The sequence below is a fragment of the Carcharodon carcharias genome, chromosome 18 (genome assembly GCF_017639515.1).
Source record: "Carcharodon carcharias isolate sCarCar2 chromosome 18, sCarCar2.pri, whole genome shotgun sequence".
Lineage (NCBI taxonomy): Eukaryota > Metazoa > Chordata > Chondrichthyes > Lamniformes > Lamnidae > Carcharodon > Carcharodon carcharias.
In genome coordinates, this window is record NC_054484.1 from 43,214,499 (window position 1) to 43,237,596 (window position 23,098).

General features: G+C 41.2%; 1 protein-coding gene across 1 annotated transcript in view; it reads left to right on the top strand.

Annotated features, from left to right (window-relative positions):
* The window catches only part of polq (polymerase (DNA directed), theta), a 94,683-nt gene extending 83,524 nt beyond the window's left edge, over positions 1-11,159 (top strand). The window contains exons 30-32 of the mRNA XM_041210626.1: positions 2,414-2,573; positions 4,988-5,103; positions 9,457-11,159. Coding sequence (XP_041066560.1) covers positions 2,414-2,573; positions 4,988-5,103; positions 9,457-9,570 — 390 coding nt within the window. The 3' untranslated portion in view covers positions 9,571-11,159. The remainder of the gene's footprint in view (positions 1-2,413; positions 2,574-4,987; positions 5,104-9,456) is intronic.
* Positions 11,160-23,098: the final 11,939 nt, after the last annotated feature.

A 23,098-nucleotide genomic window follows, 5' to 3' on the forward strand; every position in this document is an offset into this window, starting at 1 on the left:
TTTACATAATGGCTCAAATCCTAGTCAAAGGTGACCAGATTTTAATAAACTTACTCTAGTTATGGGAGTTTATATTTTTGTTTGAAGTTTTGGAGCATGTTATACTGTTTATTTATAAGTTGTGTGCTTTAATATGCCATGCAAAATGCTTCCTGTTCTGTTTCCCTGGGGCTATAATGTGGATTTTTATGGTAACTTTTTTTTAGATTACTTCATATGGGAATAAAAACAGCGCAGAAAATATTCTAAGAATTCCAAGAATGCTTGAAGTGTAGGTAAACAGAAGATGTATAGGTTGGATTATAATTGTAGTCATTTAAAAAAAAATCTAGTAATAGCACAAAGATTTAGTTCTAAATAATACTTTTCGTTTTGGTCTAATTTTGCAAGCATTTAGATTTCCTCTTTTGATCTGGATGAAATAGTTATATCTTCTCAAACTGCTGCACCCAGCTATTCAATGATATTCCACACGTAAATGCCTTTACAAGGAAACTCTTTATCTTTATGGTTAGGCCAATTGGGGCAGGAGTCAAATGTCTGAGACACTGTCTGTCTCAGCCTCTTCCACAAAACTCACTCTGATGAAGCTGTAATTATGAACTGAAAATTGGTTTCTGTTTGATGCCATGTTTAAAAAACTAGTTGGTAACCAGTCTTGCTTCCAGTGGTTGTGGTCTGTTTGGCTCATCCTGCCCATTTAAGGTGTATATTTGCTTTTACTGCTTAATAATTGGATGATATACATTTACGCTGCAAGTTTAGGGCAAAATTTTTCCCCCATTGGTGGGGGGGTATGTGTGGGAGTGGGCATGGACGGACGGCCCTCCGATCGGTGCCCCTGATTGGGGGCGCGCTGCCATTTTTTGTGGATGGGCCAATTAAGGCTTGCTCAGCGTGACGTCCACACGGAAGTGCTGTGTGCACTCCCTGTACGAGCGGGGGGGTGGTGGGGGCTGATGGCAAATGCGGAAGTGTGCTACTTCGCGCATGCATGCGAAGGAGTGCTCCGATCTTCCTGAGAATAAGTGCTGCCTCAGGGAGATCGGTTCCCAAAGTGAAAAAGTTATTCTTTCAAAATATCAGTTACCACCAAGGTGCCCTCATGTGACAATGTCACATGAGTTGGGACATGGAGATAACTTTAAGTAAAAGTGAATCTTAATTTTTTAATTCAGTCATGAAACCTCATCCCGCCCATGGCCGCCTGCACTCCTGACCTATCCACCAACCTTAAGGTTGGACAGGCAGGTCCACTAATTGCTTTAATTGCTTTTTGAATGGCCTCAATAGGCCGTTGACAGGTCAATGGGCGCATGGCTGACTCGGCTGCGCCCCCGCCGACCTGAAAATACAAATGATGCAGGATGACGTTGGGAGTTTCGCCTGACGTCATCTTACGTCATCTTACATGTTGGCGAGCAGGCCCCACCCCGCTCGCCGATGGGAAAATTCTTACCTTAGTGTCGACTTGAAGTGTAAATCTAGAGTCAGGACCCAGCCTGACTTTAGTATGCTATGGAGTAAGACTCCCTGCCAGAATGAGTCTTGTCTTTATTGGGATTAATATTGCATGAAGTGTAAATTCAGTGCAGTGTCAAATTGGCTTACAAAGTGCTGAGGGGTTGGATTCTCTAAGTACTTTTTAAAGCTACCTAATCTAACCAATGGGATGCAGTGAAAAACATTTGGGATATTAATTAGATTTAACTGTTCCCCATGGATCATGGTAAATGCCTTTTACGATTTCAAAGATAATGAATTGACCATGGAACTTGCACTGTTACTTATCAGTTAAAAGGCAATGCCATTTTTCACTGCTAAGTTCAAATGAAGCTTAAGCCACGTGAACTTAATTATCACCCCAACATGCACTGGATTATTAATTGGACAAGCATTCCCTGATTTCAATCTAAATTCATTTGCGTGCATGTTAAATCCAGAGCTGTATATAGATACATAAATGACACCAAACTGCGAAGATACATTGACAGCTAGTTTCACAGATGTTCTGCAAACCCCCTCTGAAATCAATACAGTGATTTCTATAAACTGGAATTTACTTTGTAGATAATATTTTCTCAATTTCAAGTAATTTCAAGTGTGCGATTAAACAACATGTTTAGTAATAAAATTAATACATTTGTTCAAATTTAAAACCAAGCTATTTATTTGAATTGTTTTGTTGTACTTTCTGAAGCACAATAATCAGAATATTACCCTGAATGTCAAAATTAACAAGGCACAAGCTGGTTGAAATCCAAAACTGGAAAGTCCCTTTAATAGTTAGGTTTTGTACACAAATCTTTTTAGCTTTTCAATCATAACCCTACTCACTGCTGCATGTGAGCTTATAGGCTTAGATACTCATTTATGCTCACAGATCCTCATTCTGGTTATTATATTCCAACAGGCCCAACGCCAAGCAGTCAACACTACTGTACAAGGATCAGCGGCTGATCTGGTAAAAATAGCTACTGTTAATATTCAGAAACGATTAGAGGAAACCTTTCCTTCTGTCACCAAGTCACATGGTCACTGGAAGAGCATGTTTCAGGGAGAGAGAAAATTGGGTGAGAACCAAGTTTCGTCTTTTATTTCTCTTTGTTCCCTTCCTGTTAATAGGAACAGCGAGTGATCTGTGGACTTCTCCATGACTTCAGCCCCAGTATTCTAATTCTATTCCAACTGGACTATAGGTGATATACTTGCAGGATCCTGATGGCTTTTTTTCAGTTTAGTTGTGTGATAATGTGATGTGATAATCTCTATTCCCAGAGGATGCCGCAACAAAGCATCTGGCAGCATTCCTCGCATAGTTTAGATTTCAGTCAGATATGGAACTGCAATTTATGACTTCTGGGATAAAAGCATGCATCATTCATAATTTGCACATCTTTGTGTTACCTCCCTGCCTATGCTGTTTTCTTGCTGTCTCATTGAGGGTCATAGGATCTTAGTTCCTTTGAACTACAATTGCACGTTATTTTTATTCGGGGTGAATTGATTGAGCCATGAATTCTTCGTTCTGAATGTGAAACCCAGTTCTTATGCCAGTTTAGGTGAAGTTGTCATTATGATGCTGTGCTGTCATTTCATCAAATGGCAGGTACCATGTACCACCTAAGCACCTGATTCTGGCATGAGCTGTACTGGAGTAGAGGGGTAGCAGAGCCCTATCTTGTTATGGAGCCAAGGGGGAAACTGATTCAATGTAAAAGTGATTGCATGGATTATATTTCAGGCTTGTGAAAAATATTTTAAGATATATATTTATTTAATTAGCGCATACTGTATAAGAGAATGTGCTGCCTCCATTCACTCCCTACTATTACTGCAGTGAAGGAGCATGACAATTGTAGCACTCCCTTCTAAATAATCACCTGCAATTCTTAGTATGCAGCAATTATTATACTGTTGTTTTCTTATTCAAAGAATAAGCTAAGTGTTTGTGGCACCATAAGCTTCTGGGAGCCTGAGGTAACCTCAAAATCCAGTCGGTATTTGGTTATCCTCTGTGTTTCAACGTTTAATTGAATCTTCAGCCTCAAAACTTTTATTTTTGGAAAATCTGCTGTACTGGTAATTTAATTAAATTCCTAGTACGTTGTGACCTTGTGCTCAGTATTGATCAGTAGGGTAATGGGAATTAATTACGTATATGCTCATTTCACTCACATCTCCCTGTATATAAAAAACGCTTGTTTACAGCAGTGCCACTGATATAAGGAACACCTTGGCACCAGTCAAAATGACTGCAAGTTCTTGGCCATATTCTTTAGCATTAGGGTAAATCATATGAAATGAAGTCAAAACAAATTGCTGGAAAAATCTCAGCAGGTTAGGCAGCATTTGTGTAGAGAGAGAACAGAGTTAATGTTCCAGGTTTGTGACCTTTCACCAAAACTGGGAAAAGTTAGAGATGTAATAAGGTTTGAACAAGGAGTGGGTGGAACAAGAACAAAAAGAAGGCCTGTGATAGGGTGGAAGACGAGAGAGATTGAATAACAGAGAAGTTAACCCTCTGGGGCCAAAGGAATTGGAGATGGGGCAAGAAAAGAAACAAATAAACAAAAGATGTGTTGCTAACTGAAAGAAAAAAAGTGAATCAAAAAAGATAAGGAAACAAATATGTGCACAGAGATTATATTCTGAAATTATTGAACTCAATATTAATCCGGTAGGCTGTAAAGTGTCTAATTGAAAGATGAGGTGCTGTTCCTGAAGCTTACGTTGAGTCTTACTGGAACAGTGCAGCTGGCCGAGGACAGAGATGTCAGCGTGAGAACAAGATGGAGAATTAAAATGACAGGCCACCAGAAGTTTGGGGTCATGCTTGTGGACAGAACGGAGGTGTTCACAAAGTGGTCACCCAATCTGCGTTTAGTCTGCCCAGTGTAGAGAAGACCGCATTTTGAATAGCGAATACAGTAAACTAGATTAAAAGAATCACTGCTTCACCTGGAAGATGTGTTTGGGGCCTTGAACGATGAGGAGAAAGAAGGTAAAAGGGCAGGTATTATTTCTCCTGTGTTTGCATGGAGAGGTGCTGTGGGAAGGGGACGAGGTTTTGGGGGTGACTGAAGAGTGGACCCAGGGTATCATGGAGGGAACAATCCCTTCAGAATGCTGAAAGGTGAGGGGAGGGGATGATGGTGGCATCACGCTGAAGGTGGCGAAAATGGCACAAAATCATCCATTTAAATTATGGAAGCTGGTGGGTAGAAGGTGAGGATGAGGGGAATCCTATGGTGGTTCTGGGAGGGAGGAGAATGGTTGAAAGAAATGAAAGGTTTGCCTGGTATACTCTCCCATAAAACTCAGATGGAATTTGGAGTCTAATTCATTTTCTAGAATTGTAGGTACATTTGATGACACTTCAAACTCTGGTCAGGTTATGAGGTTGGGAGGAGATTGTGATCAACTTGAATGAACTGTTCAGCCAGTTTGCAATTTAAGATTAACTGATATTTACATCCAAATGTAGATATGATTGAAAGGAAGAAACGGCGAGAAATGTACCGACCAGAGAGTGGAGGCTTTTTCATCTTGCAGCTACATGATGAGCTGCTTTATGAAGTTGCAGAGAATGACATGATACAGGTGGGAATGTGAAGAATTTGTTCATTTAAGTTGCATTACCTCTTTTTTCAAAAAGTGCTCATTTCAGTATCAAAATATGTATGATAAAAATAAAATAAGCAAATAGAATGCTGAGTTCTTGCAATGAATACAAAAGCATGGATGTAATGATGCATCTATGTAACTCATTCATAAGGCTGTAGTTGAAGCAGTGTATAATTTTGCAGACCCCATTAAGGAGAAGATATTGGAGCCATAAGTACAAATTCACTAACTAGATACCAGTATATTTACTTATGTTGAGAAACTTGAAAAAAATAGGCTTGTATTGCAAGGGATTTAAAGGGGCGATCCAATAGAAATGTTTAAAATGATCAAATCATAAATAGTGAAAAGCCTTTTCCATTGGACAGTGAGTTGGTTAAGGAAGGACATAAATCTAGGATTAATAACGAAGGCCATCAGGAATTTTTTGACACATAGCTATTAGAATATTAAATGCATTGCTGCCTGTCAATCATGACATTTAGGAGTGAATCAAACACTAAAAAAAAATATTAGGGGGTATAGAGAAAGAATAGGGATATAGGATTATAGCAGATAGCTTGGATGTAGAGCTAGTCCCAGCATAGATGAGCGACCTACTACTCCAACAATAACCACAGGAATAAAATTGTCTGGATTAGTTCAGAAATGGCACTGGTGGATTTGCAACCATGCTCCTTATTACAACTTTTGATTGCTCCAATTCATCCACTCCTTCAACCTGGCAACTGTTACTTCCAATGTTTAGAAATGTTCTTCACTATCCCAGATTATTTTTATTTTAGTATACTGAATATTGAATATAGATACAGATAATTGGCAGAAAAGAAATACAGTTATCTCAGTGTGTTGAAATCTATTAACAGGAATAACTACTCACTATATGCATTTGGTTTGAATGCTGAGCTTGACTTGTGACTGCAGGGATTGAATTTTGAGGTACAGTCAAGGCGGGAATGGAGGCAGGCAGGGACAAAAGTACAGACACTGGCCAATATGCTGGTTTCTATTTGCCATTTGGGGACCGGTGACTTTCATTAGGCTGGGAGGAGGTCAAGAACCTGCCCAATCCAGCAATGATGTCAACAAAGGTAATTAAAGAACTCATTGAGGCCAATGTTCAGATTTTGATGTTCAGCTGCACATGCTGCCTGGGGTAGACTCAGTATATGGAGGCAGACACAAGCAGGGGCCCAGTCATCGCCCACAAATTGGGTAGACCCCATGAAAGGGTGAACAGTGGAGAGAGGGACTCAGCCATTGGCATAAAGGTGCCATTGGATCAATGGCTAGTGAACAGTAAGTGCATTGACAGGAAGTCGTTATCCTCTTGGTATTGTGGGGGCATAGGAGCAAAGGGGCGAGCCTTTCGAACATAATTGGGATTCCATCTGAGCACAAGGAAGGGAGCAGCTGTCATGGGAATGTGACTCTCAGATTTTGGGCCTAGTGGTGACGAGGAGCAACGTTCTCTGCAGGAAAGACAGAGGCCTGTGCATCAGGAGGGCACAGTAGATTGATGAGGGGCAGGAAGGACATGGAGGCCATTCCCTCAGCATTAAGTCGATTGCCGAAGATGGAGCTACCTTGAGATGACTGAGAATCAGCGCCAGAGATTACAATTCTCAGGGAGGTGGTAAATGAGATTTCTGCCCCTGTTGTTCACACCTCTAGCACTGCTAGCCATGCCCTGCCAGTAGCTGTCAAAAGTCATTGCTGCCTTTAACTTCTTCTAGAAATCAGCTGCAGACCTTGATGTCATTTTGCAAGTGGCTACACACCACGCCATCTCACAGGAACAGCTCAACTTATACCACTAATGAAGGATGCACATCTGCTCAGTGGTTTCATTGTCACCATTCATGGACCCTTGCTCCTTTTCTTCACTTCACCTTCTTCTGCACCGCTGTTAATACAAAGAGTTCACACATCAATCTTCCATCTACCAATATTTACATGGTGCTCAAAAAGGTAAAATGTGCACATTTACAACAGACCCCAATGATCCACTCAGTGCTCTGACTGATGCAGTGGCTTCCGCTCTCAGCCACTTCTGTATGGTGCTCCCCTTGTGACTTCAGATGAGGTGGAGGCAGCCTGCTCACTTGTCTCAGGTTGCAGCTCAACTGTCCATGGTAATCGTCTTTGCCATGAAAGTGCACAAAGGGACTGCTGCACCTGCATCATTGCAGGAGTCACCTCCGTCACTGCATAGATGGTCCCACAGTCAGAGTGGCCAAGAAGGAATGGCACCCCTATTCCCCTTGGAGATTGCCTCAGTCCTTGGTTGGCACTCCAGATAGCTGGAGAGGACCACCAGACATCCTTTCCCCATCAGCCCAGTCAAGGTTACATAGTGTAGCATGCATCCTGTGAACACCAGTGTGTAGTTTCTGCATCTGGTCCAAGTGCTGACTCTCTCATTGGAGGAGCTCATGCACTCATAGCCCTGAGCTATGGTCATGCATATCAGCTGTATGGATTCCTCCATTTTCTGCTCATGACCCTGTACTGCCTCAGCGAATTCTGATGTGTGAGCACATCTGTTGCCGCTGGTCTGGGTAGAGTCTCCTTTTCTGTGAATCCCGAGGCCCTGCATCTTTGCCCAGCTGAGCAGTGCTATGTCTGTCCCCCTCTTCCGAGGGAACTGCCCACAGCTGTCTCTGCTTCTGGCACCTCCTCATGCACATTAGTGCCATACTCATCACCAAGAGCCACCCTAATCTAACCATGCACCAGAATCTACTGAGTTGAGAGTATCTGCACTGGTGGAGGGTGTTTGTAAGGTGTGACAGTGCCTCTTCAGAATTCTACTGCTGCTGTACTTGGCCCTGTGATGGTGAGGGAGATGATCTAAGTGCCTTGAAGTCTACGCATGTGGGAGATACAAGTAGAGGTCATGAGAACAACTTTGGAGAGCAGAAGCGTTTGCAATGCCAAGGCTTCCCAATGTAGTTCAGTCTTCACAGTGCTGTTGGACGGTTGGGGTGCAATGCAGCCTCTTACTGAAAGCTATAATCACCACTTCTACCATGGATTTCCATCTCGCCTTGCCCAACTTCCTTATGACCGGCGACCCTGGCGATATCCATGGTTCCCTCCTCCACGGTGGTGATAACACGAGGGTATGGAACTCGCCTCCTGCCTGGGCTATTTCATGAGTCTTATGGGCCTGTTTCTCCTGCAAGAACAAAAGAGAACCTGATAAGGCACTGCTGGCTTCTATGACCTATTCATTAGAATCTGCATGTTTCAATGCTGGCAGGTCCTCAGCAACACCCGGACTCTGAGCCATTCTGAAGGCTCAATAAGTGCTTTGGGCACACACTCCGCCCATGTTCAGGAGTAGCTTGTGCTCTCAGGTTCCTCAGCAGGAGTGTCTGCTTAGGGGTGAATACCCAGAAGCCTGTCCTGAGGGTTTTGCATTACACAAACCTTGCCAGAGCGAATGTCATTGAACCTTTTCCTACACTGAGCCCAATTCCTGCAGACCACTCTCCATCTGCTCACAGTGTCAGAGGCCTCTATCCAAGTTTCCTTGGTTTGAGTGGCCACCCTCCAAGAACAATAGGACCTCCCTCCTCTCCCTCACAACATTGAGGAGAATCTCAAAGTCTGCACCTGCAAACCCCTCTCTGCTGAGGTATCTAGCCAACAGCAGGTAATGCATTGAAATGGCTGCTGTGATCTTGTTAAATCGGGCCTGCACTTGTGCCTTCATTCCCATTCCCAAGACTGCTAATTGGCTGCCTTTAGCCAACGGAGAGCTCAAACAATCGTTGGAGCAAAAGTATGGGATGTGTTTTACTTTACTCAATTCATTTTTCTGTGTCTCAAAATATGAAATTAAATTCAACATAAGCTGTGGTTACTGAAGAAGTCAAGTCTGTTTTATTTCTCTTTACCATGACAAAACAACTATTGGAGATTTTTTTCCAGCCATAAACTAAAACAGATGCTCTGAGCTCTGTGGTTGAGAGCAGTGAGGTGGTCTATGCTGTTTTGGCATCTGTAGGCAGCTGCTTCAGGATTTGCCAACGTCGAGTACAAAGAGATAGCATCCTGTTCTAGTGAAACAGTGAATTATGTTATTTGGATGTCATCAGAACACCAGTTAGGCTAAATCAATCTTGGCTCACCTTAATTTATTGGAATTTTCTGCAGCATGGATGTTGAAACCAGTGGAAGTGATGTACTTGTTTTTCTGTTTAAAGGCTGGGTTGTCAGTATAGAGGATACAGTCCTCTAAATTGTCTTGTGTGCATTTATTTTATTGATTAAATTGTGAGTTTCTGTTGTTCACTTTTCTCATTCTCTATCCCTCATCAGATTGCACAGATACTGAAAAATGAAATGGAAAATGCCATGAAGCTGCTGGTAAAACTCTGCGTCAAAGTAAAGATTGGCCCCAGTTGGGGGAACCTTCAAGACTTAGACTTGTAATGAAGAATTTGCCATATTTAAAAATGTGGACTACTTTCTTATGTATTTATTTTCTAGCATTGGACAAATAGCTTATAATTGGTCATATTTAATATTCAGCTCAGAAAATGAAAGTTTTTTTATGGGTTCACTGAATATAATTAATATATTCTTTTAAATAAATCAAATCTGATAAGCTTTCAGCTCCCTCAATATTGAATTGCTGATATTTGCATTGGAACATAAAAATTAGGTTAACCTAAAATTTTTGTAACTGGGAGTTGGTGAAACTTTGCAAAAAAAAAAATCAAAAATAAATTTGAATGTAATGTTCTTGGATGAACTTAAAGGAAACTATTTAAGAGAGTTTCTAAAATAAAAACCATTTCTATGACAGAATTCTCTAATGGCATAGCTGCTGTTTTGTGGCATGGCATATTTTATTAAATTCAGTTGAATTTAATGAAAAGTAAACTTTCATACAGGCAAGAGATATACATTTTACATCTTGTACAGATATCCATTTATCTCACTTGTAACAATGTTGCGCTGAATGAAAGCTTTTAATAACTGCAGTTCATCTCATAAATTATTTAGCTAGCAGGGAGAATCTGTAACACAGAATATCATGCAAACACCACCATTGCTGCTTGGTATTTGGAGATATGCTTATGGTTATAAAGCAAGCTGATTAGCTAGTTTTTCCCTCTTCAGGTGGATTATTCTCCCATAATAATTAAGAATTGGTAAAACTCGTGCCAATGAGCCCTAAGTTATTTTGAGTCACTGATATCCCTGTACCAAAAGAGTAGTACTCTGAGAGTAAGATACACCTTATCTCTCAGCAGGTGAGGATATTCTAAACTGCTAGTGTGGTTATCTACTGCCAACCGTTAAATGGTAGCAAGAAGTTCAGCTTATGGTGATAAAATTGTACATAGGGTGGATATATTTTGCAATGTAAACTGACTTATTTAGATTGAAGTGGAAGACTGTATTTGTTATACAACTGAAATGTCTGTACTCAGCAGGTCTGGCAGCATCTGTGGCGAGAGAAACAGAGTTAATGTTTTAGTCAATGCTGATGAAAGTCACCGACCCAAAAAGTTAACTCTGTTTCTTTCTTCACAGATACTGCCAGTCCTGATGAGTATTTCCAACATTCTTGTATACATTTTAGATTTCCAGTATATGCAGTATTTTGCTTTAATGTTGCTGAAATGTCAGTAGCTGTTAATGCAACATTATTCTTAAGCTTCAAATCTGTTCAAGATGATGAATTGCTCCGTCATTTTTTTAATCCTTTTTTCAAATAAAGATTGCTTTTAAGCATTGTTATGGCACAACAGATGGTAAATGCTGAGCTGTTCAAATCCCAGAGGGAAACTTGAAACAACAGCCACAACTATTTTACAATTTGTATTTATTTTGAGATGCGTGCCTTGAATTCAGTAGTAATAAGACCACTGAGTCTCAGGCTTCTTACAAAAACTAAATGAAACTTTTATTAAATAGAAGAAATGATTTTAAGCACACAAATAGATTTACAAATGACTACTATAATAACTTCTAAATCCCCTAGTTAATCTGACACCCAGTTACACCTCTGTTAAGGCAACAGTAAAACACACAGATTTAAACAGACCCAGGCAAAGCACACACCCTGGATAGTTGAATTCAAAGTGAGTTTTTCTCAGCTTCAGTTCCTTGTAGACAGCACTTGGGGCTTAGATGCTGGAGGCTTTTTCACATTTGTGCTAGATCTTAAAATGCCTTCTCTTACATACAACCTCCTCTCATTTATACATATTTTCCGCTTTGAATGCAAATTCCCAGTTTCACTATGCTTTTGGACTTTATCTCTCTAACAATAAAAATCTATCATAGTACTAATATTACCAGTAATCTTTGGGAAAAATAAACACACTGTTTCTTAACTTCTTCTGGCTAGGTGTAACATTTCACCCCCTTTTTGAATTCAAGCTACTCTGATTTATTTAAAAATGTAAATGGTCCCTTTACAACTCACATTCAAAAACTTCACCCATGTTTACCTATTTAGCATTTCAAACCTAGCTTCCCTTCTTACATCAAATCCTTCAGACCAGTTGTCTTTAATTCAATTAAGTCCCCCCCTCACATTTGTACTCTATTTTCTAATAAATTCAAATAACATTATGAAAATTATTATATCTCCTTGACAAGCATGGAAGATCAGTTTTATAAACCAGATCAAAATGTTCCTGCTGCAGTATAAACCGAAAGTAAAGTATCCAAAAACTGTTTAGCTCTAATGACATGTATTAAGTTGAAAATGTTTGTTAATCAGCTGTAAATGGTGTCAAACTAGAGAATATATTTGAGGATAATGTTTTACCAGACAGACCTTTTGTGCTGTATTTACCAATAAAAAACAGAAATATATTATTTGGGGTTACATTTTGCTGTTTCTTAACACATTTTTAAATTAAAGGTAACCCATTTTTCAGTACATACAATGAATTTAGATGAGAAATGTCCTTCAGCTCTATTTATCAAATTCTTCGAGCAAACTGATCCAACCATCTTCCCATTACAACACTGAATTTTAAAAAATAAGTCCTGGTCTTCTTGGCAACTTGTTTCAGCTGTTGATCACTGTGTGAAAAAGCACTTCCTGATGTCTGCCTCTACTACATCGCAACCATAAATCCAAGCTCTTTGTAAATAGCTTAACATTCATTTTATTCATGAAAAAGCAATTCGGATATCATGTAGCATCTCCTGGCTACAGTACTAGCTCACGTGTAAATGTATCTGCCCACCTGGACCACTGGGTACGGATTAGTAGATTGGTTCCCAAATGATTCCCTCCCAAAAGATTACGAGGCCTCATGTGTTTTCATTTGCTTTGGGCTAATTAGAGCTTCTCACGTGGGCTATGTAAGTGTATCAAGACAAGTGATCTTTTCAGTGGAAGCAGGGTTTATAAAGCCAGAGGTAATTGGATTAGGACACATGAACCTAATTCAGTTCTCATCCATTATAAAAATATTTTTATTATATGGTAAAATTTATGGAAATTTGGGAAGCAAAGACATAGATTAATTAATTGAAAATTCATAATGAAAAGTTGGCATTTCCTTCTGTTATATTTGTAAGATTTTATAATCATACATGCCAATGTATGATTTGTATGAAATCATTTTCCCTACCATATTAACAGTGTTGGTGGATTGTTAATCAACTTCAGATTTTATTGAGTCAAATACATAGGGCAGAATTTTTACCTCATCGGGTGGGCCTGGGCGTGGTCGCCAAATCGACTGCCGCCTGCGATTGGGCCCTGACCGGGATTTCATGTTGGCTGGCCAATTAACAGCTTGCCCGAGGTCAGCATGCACTATTTTACTCTCGTTTGGATTAGGCACGCACATACCCATCGAAAGAAAAATTCTGCCCATAGTGTGGGACTGGAGTCACATGTAGGCCACTTGGTATGGTGGCAAACACTGTTCCCAGAACGCCTGAATACAAGCCAGTTGGATTTTTATAATAACTGCAATTTTTCCTGGCTATTTTCTCCCCTCGTGCTAGCACACTCATTACTAGATGTATTGCGTTCCGATTCATAACTTTTTATTTGTTCTTAGGATGTGAGCATCACTTGCAGCACCAGCATTTATTGCCCATCCCTAATTGTGCTTGAGAAGGTGGTAGTGCGCTACCTTCTTAAATTACTGTAATCAATGTCATGTAGGTAAACCCAAAGTGCTGGTCGGGAGTTCCAGAATTTTGATTCAGCGACAATGATATAGTGCAAGGTCAAGATGGTGAGTGACTTGGACAAGAAATTGCAGGTGGTGGTGTTCCCATTGTTATGAATAATGTATCATTTTAAGTTGAATTTATATCTATATTTGTGTTAAGAAAGGTAAAAATGGTTTCAGTTAGTTTTGTTTATGATCCTTGGTGCCTGGGCGTCTGATTAGACTTGTGGCTGAAAGGTTTCAAGTCTTTTGGGTTTGTTTGTATATGTACACTTTTTAAATGAGGCCTAACAATCCCTGAGGTTAAAGAGATGCATTAAAAGGGGTTGAAAGTTCAATGATTCTGGAAACAACAAAAAGTAGAAAAGCTTTATCGTTGCCTAGTGACAGTGTTTAGTGACACAGATACAGAAAAGACAACAGTTCAGTGCTTAAAAATAAAAACAAAAAAACTGCGGATGCTGGAAATCCAAAGGGACTCAGTAAAGTGATCAGTTTAGTGGAGGCGCTACTGGAAGACTGAGTTGAGGGAACTCGCTTGTCTGTTCTGCAGTTGAAGTAACAGTTTAGAATACGGTTTTTGGGTGTCTTAGGGAGAAATACAAGTTGGGTGAAAAGCATCAAGTAAACACTCAGAAATTCACCGGAAGAAAACCGGTTACAACTGTGCCAAACGAGAAGTCTTTGTGTCAAGCTAGTAGTAACTCTTCACTGGCTTGTGCATCTGTAAAAATATTGCTGGGGTAAAGGAATAATGGGTATTTGAATCATCACCTTGTATTTTTGAGATATTTCCAACTTTTTTGTCTGCTGTAATATAGTTCACTTTTATTCTTTTAATAAATACTTTATTATTTGTATTAAAAGTCCATCAGCAAATTCCAGTGAATTTGTTCAGTAACTTTCCTCCACGGTTTCTAAAAAAATGTTAGGATCTATCAAGCCAGGTTTCATTCTGGGATCTGACTTGTCCAGCATTAACATCAACTGGGATCATAACACCATTCATCTGCTCCCCTTGTCCTTCTAGGTGTAAAAATTTGCAAGGTGCTGTCTTGGATGGTGTCAGGTTTCTTGAGCATTGTTGGAGCTGCATTCATCCAGGCAAGTGGAGTATATTACGTCATGCTCCTTACTTGTGCCTTGAAGATGATGGACGCTTTGGGGAGTCAGGAAGTGAGTTGCTTGCTGCAGAATCCCAGCCTCTGGCCTGCCCTTGTAGTCACTGTATTTATACGGTTGACTCAGTTTTCTGGTGAGTGGTAACCCCCCCAGGATATTGATGGTGGGAGATTTGGTGATGGCAATGCTGTTAAATGTCATGGGAGGATGGATAGATTCTCTTTTGTTGGAGATGATAGTTGCCTGGCACTTGTGTGGTGCGAATGTCACTTAACATTTGTCAGTATGAGCCTGAATATTGACCAGGTCTTGCTGCATATGGACATGGACCACTTGTAGGGAAATTGACATTTAATGAGTAGTTTTATTTTAGATCACACAGAGTAAATCGATCAGATAGACTTATGGTATACTATCCCTTTAAATTATAATCAATAGAAGACTCCAGCATTTAATATCATGTAATTCTGCTAAGCTTCATTTGACAGAGAAAGGCACCATGGGATTTTAGACACAATGAGGTAACATACTAGTGAGTTAATTACAGAACAACTGCTGAAGAGGTTGCCCTTATCTCCATATCACAGAGCCACATTGACTTGCCACCTTCAAGGTTGAATGGGCAAGCTTACATCCCCTCACATCGTAAAACCTTATCAGAACCTGGTGCTATCAGAAAACGAAAGTTAGAAGGGCTTTATTGTATAGAGGACAGAAAGAATAACAACAGCTGGGTTCTGCGTTGTTAGTTTACTTAGCAGTGTTTTAGAAGAAAGCAATTACAATTGGCTCAATGTATTCTTTATATTTTTAGACTTTAAGACTATGTATTAATTGAGTGTATAAGGAGACTTTACTACTTTACATTTTAAACACTGATTACTGCCATGTACTTATATTTTATACACTCTATAATTTTTAAGTATTACCTATTTTATAATCATTTGTATTAGTATTTTGCAATCTTTTGTATTAGGCCTACATGGTTTTAAGGTTATAAGCAACTTTTCCAAGTCATCCTGTTGTTTTAAAATGAAGGTAACTAATTCCAATTACCAACAACCACAGAGAGAAAAACATCACCTAGCAGATGGCCTGTAAAGACAGTTATTGATAAAGGGTCTGATTTAATGAGGAACCCATACCAATTAAGCAAAATCTGAGATGATGAGCTCAGGGTATTATTCATGAGGACATGACAGCATGCCTCTCCTATCCTAAACAAATGGTCAAAGGAAGATACCAAAAATCCTTTTATCTTAGCAAGAAGTTATTAAAATAACAGATAAGTTTATTGAGAAGGATAGTCCTACAGGTAATTGGCATTTTAAGAAATAAGTCAGAGAATAGTGAGAAGTGACACCAATTGATGACCCTTTGGGGCCAATCACAGACTGATCACGCACCCCTTAAGCCAATTAGAAAATGGCCTTGCCTCCTTTAGGCCAATCAGGGTACAATAACATCATTGATCATGCTGTGGGTTGTGGCTTGGAAAGAGTTAATAAGCAGCAGCTTTCACTGACCAGTGTGCACTGAATTTGAAACCGAAGACTGCTTGTCAGCTGCAAGCAGATCAGAAGACTCCAGAAAGAGAGAGGAGATTGCGTGTCAACCTGTGCCCAAAGCTGAACCGAGAAACAAGAACCATAGTATGCCTATAAAGTCTCTAACCTGCTGTGATAAGTATTAACTTATAACTTAATAAAGTTTCCTGAGTTACTCCACTAAACTGTCTCCTGTATGGTTAAAGTCTCAAATGAACAAAACTGGAATTTAAGTTCAAAAGAACTTACACACTTCAGCATCTGATGTGTTGCATATAGTGCTGAACATTGTGCAATCATCAGCAAACATTTCCACCTATGTTGGAAGGAAGGTCATCGGTGAGCAGTTAAAGAGGGTTGGGTCTAGGGAAATTTCAATGTGCAGCACAGAGCAACTCACACTGCTAGCTGGTTGCACATTCAATAGACAGTCATGCAAGGTTAACAGGTGTTGCAGCTAGCCTCCAGCTCTTGAAGGCAGTCTGTCCCACTTAAAAGGAAGCTGTATTGAATGAAAGGAGGTGACTGTGAAATGCCAGTGCTGAAATTAAGAGAGATTGCAGTTCACCAATGCTGCCCTAGGGGCCTGAGTCATGGGAGTAAAAAGGAAAGATGCTGTGCTTCTGTAGGGAGCCAGGAGGCCCTCAAACATCATCCTCAGAAGGAAGGGGAGCAGGTGGCCAGGGAGGTGACCTCCCAGAATCTGGACATGAGGACCTGGTGACAATGCTGGAAAACTTGCCTCATGGAGGTGGCCATGGTCAGTGAAGGACATGCTGCTTGATGTGCCTCACCACCACCTCTCACCCAGCAGCAGTTTCTAGGACTCAGGTGTCATGCCTAATGTTCAAATCCACCACCTCACCCTCACACACCTTCCAATTATTACTCATACCCATTTCTTATTGCCTTCGCATACCTCATGTTTAGCTATGACAGGAACATTAACCAAATAGTGCAACACAATCGGTGAGATTCTTCCCCCTCTTGTAGGATAATGTTATCCACAATATAAGGGAGAAAAGCTGAAGTAGCATTTGCCAGGCACACCTTCATTCCAAGATTGTGCTGTGCAACAAAGGATCAGCTACAACAGAGCCTGTGATGTTAGCATTGCTGTCAATATTTAAGGTGATGATATAGTGCCTTATGCCTCTTCTCAATTTCACCTCACCCTCATCATGCTGGCACAATGTACAGCTGATGTAACCAGGGACTTCCTGCTTTGCATTCTACCATGCCCTCTTTCACCCCAACTCTCTGCTTTTAATGCCAACTTCCCCAGAACTGCCACCTGGCCTGCCACAGCAGAAAGACAGCGAGAGAGCAAGTGCAACACCAACAGGTTACTGGGATTGCTCTGTGGGAGTGGCAGTGGATCCATGGAATGTGGGCCTGATGTCTTCTCTCAGGATGACAGCATTCATCCTTCCATACCACCAGTGTCAATGCTGTTGCCTCAGCCAGCCAGCCCAGACTGCTGCTGCCGATGCTAAGAGATGGTGCATGCAGTTGCTGGGCCATCCAGGTACAGACTGCTTGCAAAATCATCTGCCGTTTCCCTCTCGTTAAAGTCAGCAGCTTTCCACCAACCAAGCTGCAGCCACAGGGATGGCACTGCATGGGAATACTAGGAGAGGCAAAGGTTCCTGCAAGTCTGGCACAAAGGGAACGTAGAAAGGTGAATTATTCATTATTTTATTCTTTCATGGACGTGGCTGTCACTGGCAAGGCATTTGTTGCCATCTTTAATTGCCCTTGAACTTCCTAGGGCAGTTAAAAATCAGCCACATTGCTGTGGGTCTGGAGTCGCATGTAGACTAGATTTCCATCCCTAAAGATGTCAAGGTTACCATTACTGAGACCAGCTTTTAATTCAAGATTTATTAATTGAATTAAAATTCCTCCAGCTGCCGTGGTGGGATTTGAATTGTGTCCTCAGAGCATTAACTTTGACCTCTGAATTGCTGGTTCAGTGACATTATCTATAAATACATTCACTCATGGTATAGTGGTAAAGATATCATGGAAAATTGTGGTTACTGCCTTTATTATATTGGCATATCAATAAGATATGAAAATAAATCGAAACAGTGTACATCAAAAGTTTTTTTGGCTATTTTAAAATCGACTTTTGCTGAATCAAAAGATGTCTGCTACAGGTCACATGACTCAAGATTGGCCATCTGTTCTGGAAGCTTCCAACAGAGATTACAAGAACAAAAGAGTTCTACTCAGCTTTGTGGAATCTCATACCCCATTGTAAGGCCACATTATAATCATGAAACTAGAAGACTAACAGGTGAACTGGTTCCCCAGCCATAGTGATAACAAAAACAGAGACATTGAAACTTGTTTTACCTGAAGAGGTGTTAATAGCCACCATTTCCCTCCTAAAGGAAGCAATGGATTTTGGCCAGAGGCATAGAAGCTACTTGTGAAGCTGCAATTAACTTATTAATGGGCCACATCACATGTCCTCACATGTTAGACTGCCTGTTAGACAGTTTTAATATTATGTTTCTAGCTTCACAGATAAGTCTGCTGCATACTTCCAACCTGAAAGGATTAAGCAGCTGGCCGTTATCTCTCAACTCCTCAAAGCTTGTTTTATTTTAAAAGTATTTGACCATCGCCTGCTAAACAGTCTAAGAACAGAAACCCATCATGCTGTAACCTCATTCAAGGACTTTCAGGCTGCTGTATCCAACCAGGAACTCATCTGAACTGAACTCCACCATGAAGGAAAAGCCCTCTGGACTTTGACTTTTTTGACTCTGGAAATCACATGAACTAATATTAATTTCTCTGGTTCTTCTAACTGTTGTTATCCATAGCTGTAAAAACTCCCTTTTTCTGTCCCTTTTACTTTGTGTGTGTGCACGTGTGTGTGTTTGCGTAAATCCACCACCCCGCCCCTAACAAGGTTTGATTGTGTAATAAACTAACCTTTCTGAGTTAATCATAAAGAGAGTTTGCTGTGTGTTACTTATAAAATCAGAGCACTCAAGCTGAGGGTTTGGAGAAATATGCACAGCCTACTTTAAAAACAATTCAAAAACATCTCCACTTATAGACAGCTGGTGAGAGGATAAAGGTCAGTTTACCTCTCTTTCCTGTCCATAACAGTATGATCTAAGGGATGTTGCAATGAAGCATCCCAGATGGATGGTGCGTTGTGGAACAGTGGAGCTATGGCGGTAAAGAAAAGCAGTCCTATTAGAAGTGGAGTCTGAGCAGGCATTCTTGGACAGCCCATGCAGAGCAAATATGTCCCAGATAGCTCATCCTTGCCTCCAATTGAGATGGCTTCCAAAATCCTGGTGGCATTGGCTGTGCTCCCATGGAGGATGCAACAGACCACCACCAACTTGGACAGCCACTCTGGCATGTACTGGAGGGTACCCTGTGTGGTTCAGGTATCAGAAGCATTGCTTCATCTCAACAATGGTATGCTGCATGATGTTCCTGGTGGCTCCCATGGCTCTTGTTATATGCCGGCTTTCCTCATGTAGTCAGGTGGTGGATGTTCTGTGCTCCTGTCCTCGAGCAGCCACTTTCTGATTGTCCTTGGAAGTGCAAAAATGGTGGGGATAGCTGACTGTCTCAGAATAAAGACATCATGCTGCATCCCAGATTGCAGGCATTCACTCACTTCATGGTTGCATACCAACAGCACATAGATGGTGTGGTAGACTTTGTCATTTCTATACATATACCTTTTGACATCAAGGCCTCACAGTCAGAGGGTTCTTTCTATGAACACGATTAACTCAACTATCTTGAAATATAGGGCCCCTGTCACCTCTCAGATACAGCAATGGGTGGTGTAATGGAAGATGTTGGATATGTTGCTCACTCTTGCCTTGAAAGACCCAATTGTATAATCAATGCCACTGTGATCTTTACAGTCACTGGCAATGTCATCCTCTGGTGTGAGGCTCCGAGTCACATTGGAGGAGGTGTAAAGTTCTGTAACCACCTCTTCAATGAAGCCGAGTCACCTCAGGCACTGCTCCTGGCTCAGACGGAGGTATGAAAAGTGTTCTCAAAAAACCCATGGTGGGTAGGACCTTCTGTAGAGAACCCTCTTGCTCAACTGACTTCAAAAAAAAAATCTGCAGTATTTCACAGAATCAGAATCACAATGCAGAAGAGGCCCATCAGCCCATCAAGTCTACACCAACACCACCAACCAGTGGAAAGTTTTGTTCCTGATTCCCATTGACTTCAGTTTTGTTAGGACTTCTTGATGCCACACTCAGTCAAATGCTGCCTTGATGTCAAGGGCAGTCACTCTCACCTCACCTCTGGAGTTCAGCTCCTTTTTCCATGTTTAAACCAAAGCTGTAATGAGGTCAGGAGCTGAGTGGCCCTGGCAGAACCCAAACTGAGCAGCAGTGAGCAGGTTATTGCTAAGCTAGTGCCACTTCAGAATCACAGAGTGTAGAAGAGGCCCTTTGGCCTATCGGGTCTGCATCGACACGTGAGAAACACCTGACCTACTACTTAATCACATTTACCAGCACTTGGCCTTGAATGTTATAACGTGCCAAGTGCTCATCCAAGCAGATACTTTTTAAAGGATGTGAGGCAACCCGCCTCCACCACCCTCCCAGGCAGCGCATTCCAGACTGGCACCGCCCTCTGGGTAAAAACGTTTTTCCTCACATCCCCCCCTAAACCTCCTGCCCCTCACCTAGAACTTATGTCCCCTCGTCTCTAACCCTTCAACTAAGGGGAACAGCTGCTCCCTATCCACCCTGTACATGCTCCTCACAATCTTGTACACCTCGATCAGGTCGCCCCTCAATCTTCTCTGCTCCAACAAAAACAACCCAAGTCTATCCAACCTCTCTTCATAACTTAAATGTTTCATCCCAGGCAACATCCTGGTGAATCTCCTCTGCACCACTTCCAGTGCAATCACATCCTTCCTATAATGTGGTGACTAGAACTGCACACAGTACTCCAGCTGTGGCCTCAAAAAGGTTCTACACAACTCCACGACCTCCATACTTCTGTAATCTATGTCTCGATTGATAAAGGCAAGTGTCCCATATGCCTTTTTCACCACCCCACTAACATGCCCCTCTGCCTTCAGAGATCTATAGACACACATACCAAGATCCCTTTGTTCCTCAGAACTTTCTAGTGCCATGCCGTTCATTGAATACTTCCTTGTTAAATTACTCCTTCCAAAGAGTATCACCTCACACTTTTCAGGGTTAAATTCCATCTGCCACTTATCTGCCCATTTGACCATCCCATCTATATCTTCCTGTAGCCCCAAGACACTCAACCACACTGTTAAACACCTGGCTAAACTTTGTGTCATCCACAAACTTACTAACCCTAGCCCCCACATAGTCATCTATGTCGTTTATATAAATGACGAATAATAGGGGACCCAGCACAGATCCCTGTGGTATGCCACAGGACACTGGCTTCCAGTCACTAAAGCAGCCTTCTGTCATCACCCTCTGTCTCCTACAACTAAGCCAATTTTGAATCTACCTTATCAAATAATCCTGTATCCCATGTGCATTTGCCTTCTTTATAAGTTTCCATAAGTTTCTCCACAGCAGAAGTCAAAGATACCTCAAGTGCAAGTTGGATGCCTGTCCCTATAAAATAGCAATCGTGGGGCTGCCTTGTGCAACTAAACATGTTAAACCAAGAGTGATTAGCAGAGGTGTTCGGTGGATCCGTGCAGTTGAAATTTCAGCAACGTGTGCCAGATCTGCCGGAATGACTGTTTGACATCACAATCTGACCTCTCCTTACCTTACAGGTGCAAACACTACACACCTACCCCAGTGCCCAGTCCAGGATGGGACAAGTGGCCAACAGAGTGGCTGGCACTATTTAATGCCTGGCTTCTGCAGTGCGGGCACCAGCCACGCTACAGAGCCCAATTTCACACCCATAGACTCAATCTCTCCTCATAGGGCAGCTCTCTAATTCCATAAATAAATCCAGTGAATCTTTGTTGCTCTCTAAGGCAAGTATATCCTTCCTTAGGTAAGGAGGAAAGAAATTACACAGGTCCACAGGTGTGGACTCAAAAACCTATTTAATTGCAGCAATATTTCCTTAAACTTACACTACAGCCTGCTTGCAATAAAGGTTCACATACCATTTACCTTCCTAATTGCTTTCTGTAGTTGCATATGACTGTGATTCATGTACAAGAAGATCCAAATCCCTCTGAAACTCAACATTCAATAATCTCTTACCTTTCAAAAAAATACTCTGCCTTTCATTTCAACGTGAATAATTTCACACTTCCCCACATTATACTCCATTTGCCACCATCTTGTCCAAGCATTTTACTGGTCTATATTCCTTTGTAGCCTCTCTACATCATCGTCATATTTACTTCCTTACCTAGCTTTGTATCGCCAGCAAAGCTGGATATATTACCCTCATTCCATTCATCTAAGTTATTGAGACGGATTGTAAATAGCAGAGGTTCACGGACTGATCCTTGTGGAACTCCACTAATTACAGACTGTCATGCTGAAAATGACCTGTTTATTTCTGTTTTCTCACTGTTAGCCAGTCACCAATCCATGCTAATATATTACCTCCCCATCCCATGTGCCCTAAGCTTGTGTAATAACTTGTTATAAATATTAATGTTCATCTCCTAAAACCTTAGAAAAAGCAGAGCGAGAACATATCCCACTTTTGGCTAAATACCTTTTCTGAAATAGGAACTGTAGGATACAATTCTTGTAAGACACAGTGGTTTGAAGTTCACAGAATACAGCCAGCAGAAACAGCATACTAACTACTTGTAATCTTGTTGCAGTGGCAAATAGGAGGGCCCCATGAAAAAATGGTGAGACTATTGATTGCAGTAGAATAAATACAGTGTGGCAGCTGCCAGGATATAGTTCTGATCGTCTCATATAATATGGAGATGAAAGGAATGGAATGACTTCTTATTCAGAAGTGCCATAGCATTGAAAAAAGTATAGCCCATATGACCAAATGGGTTTAAAAAAATACATTTGTTCACAGGGTGTGGCCATTGCTTATTGCCCATCCTTAACTGCCCTTGAGAAGGTGCTGGTGAGCTGCCTTCTTGAACCACTGCAGTTCATGTGGTGTAGGTGCACCCAG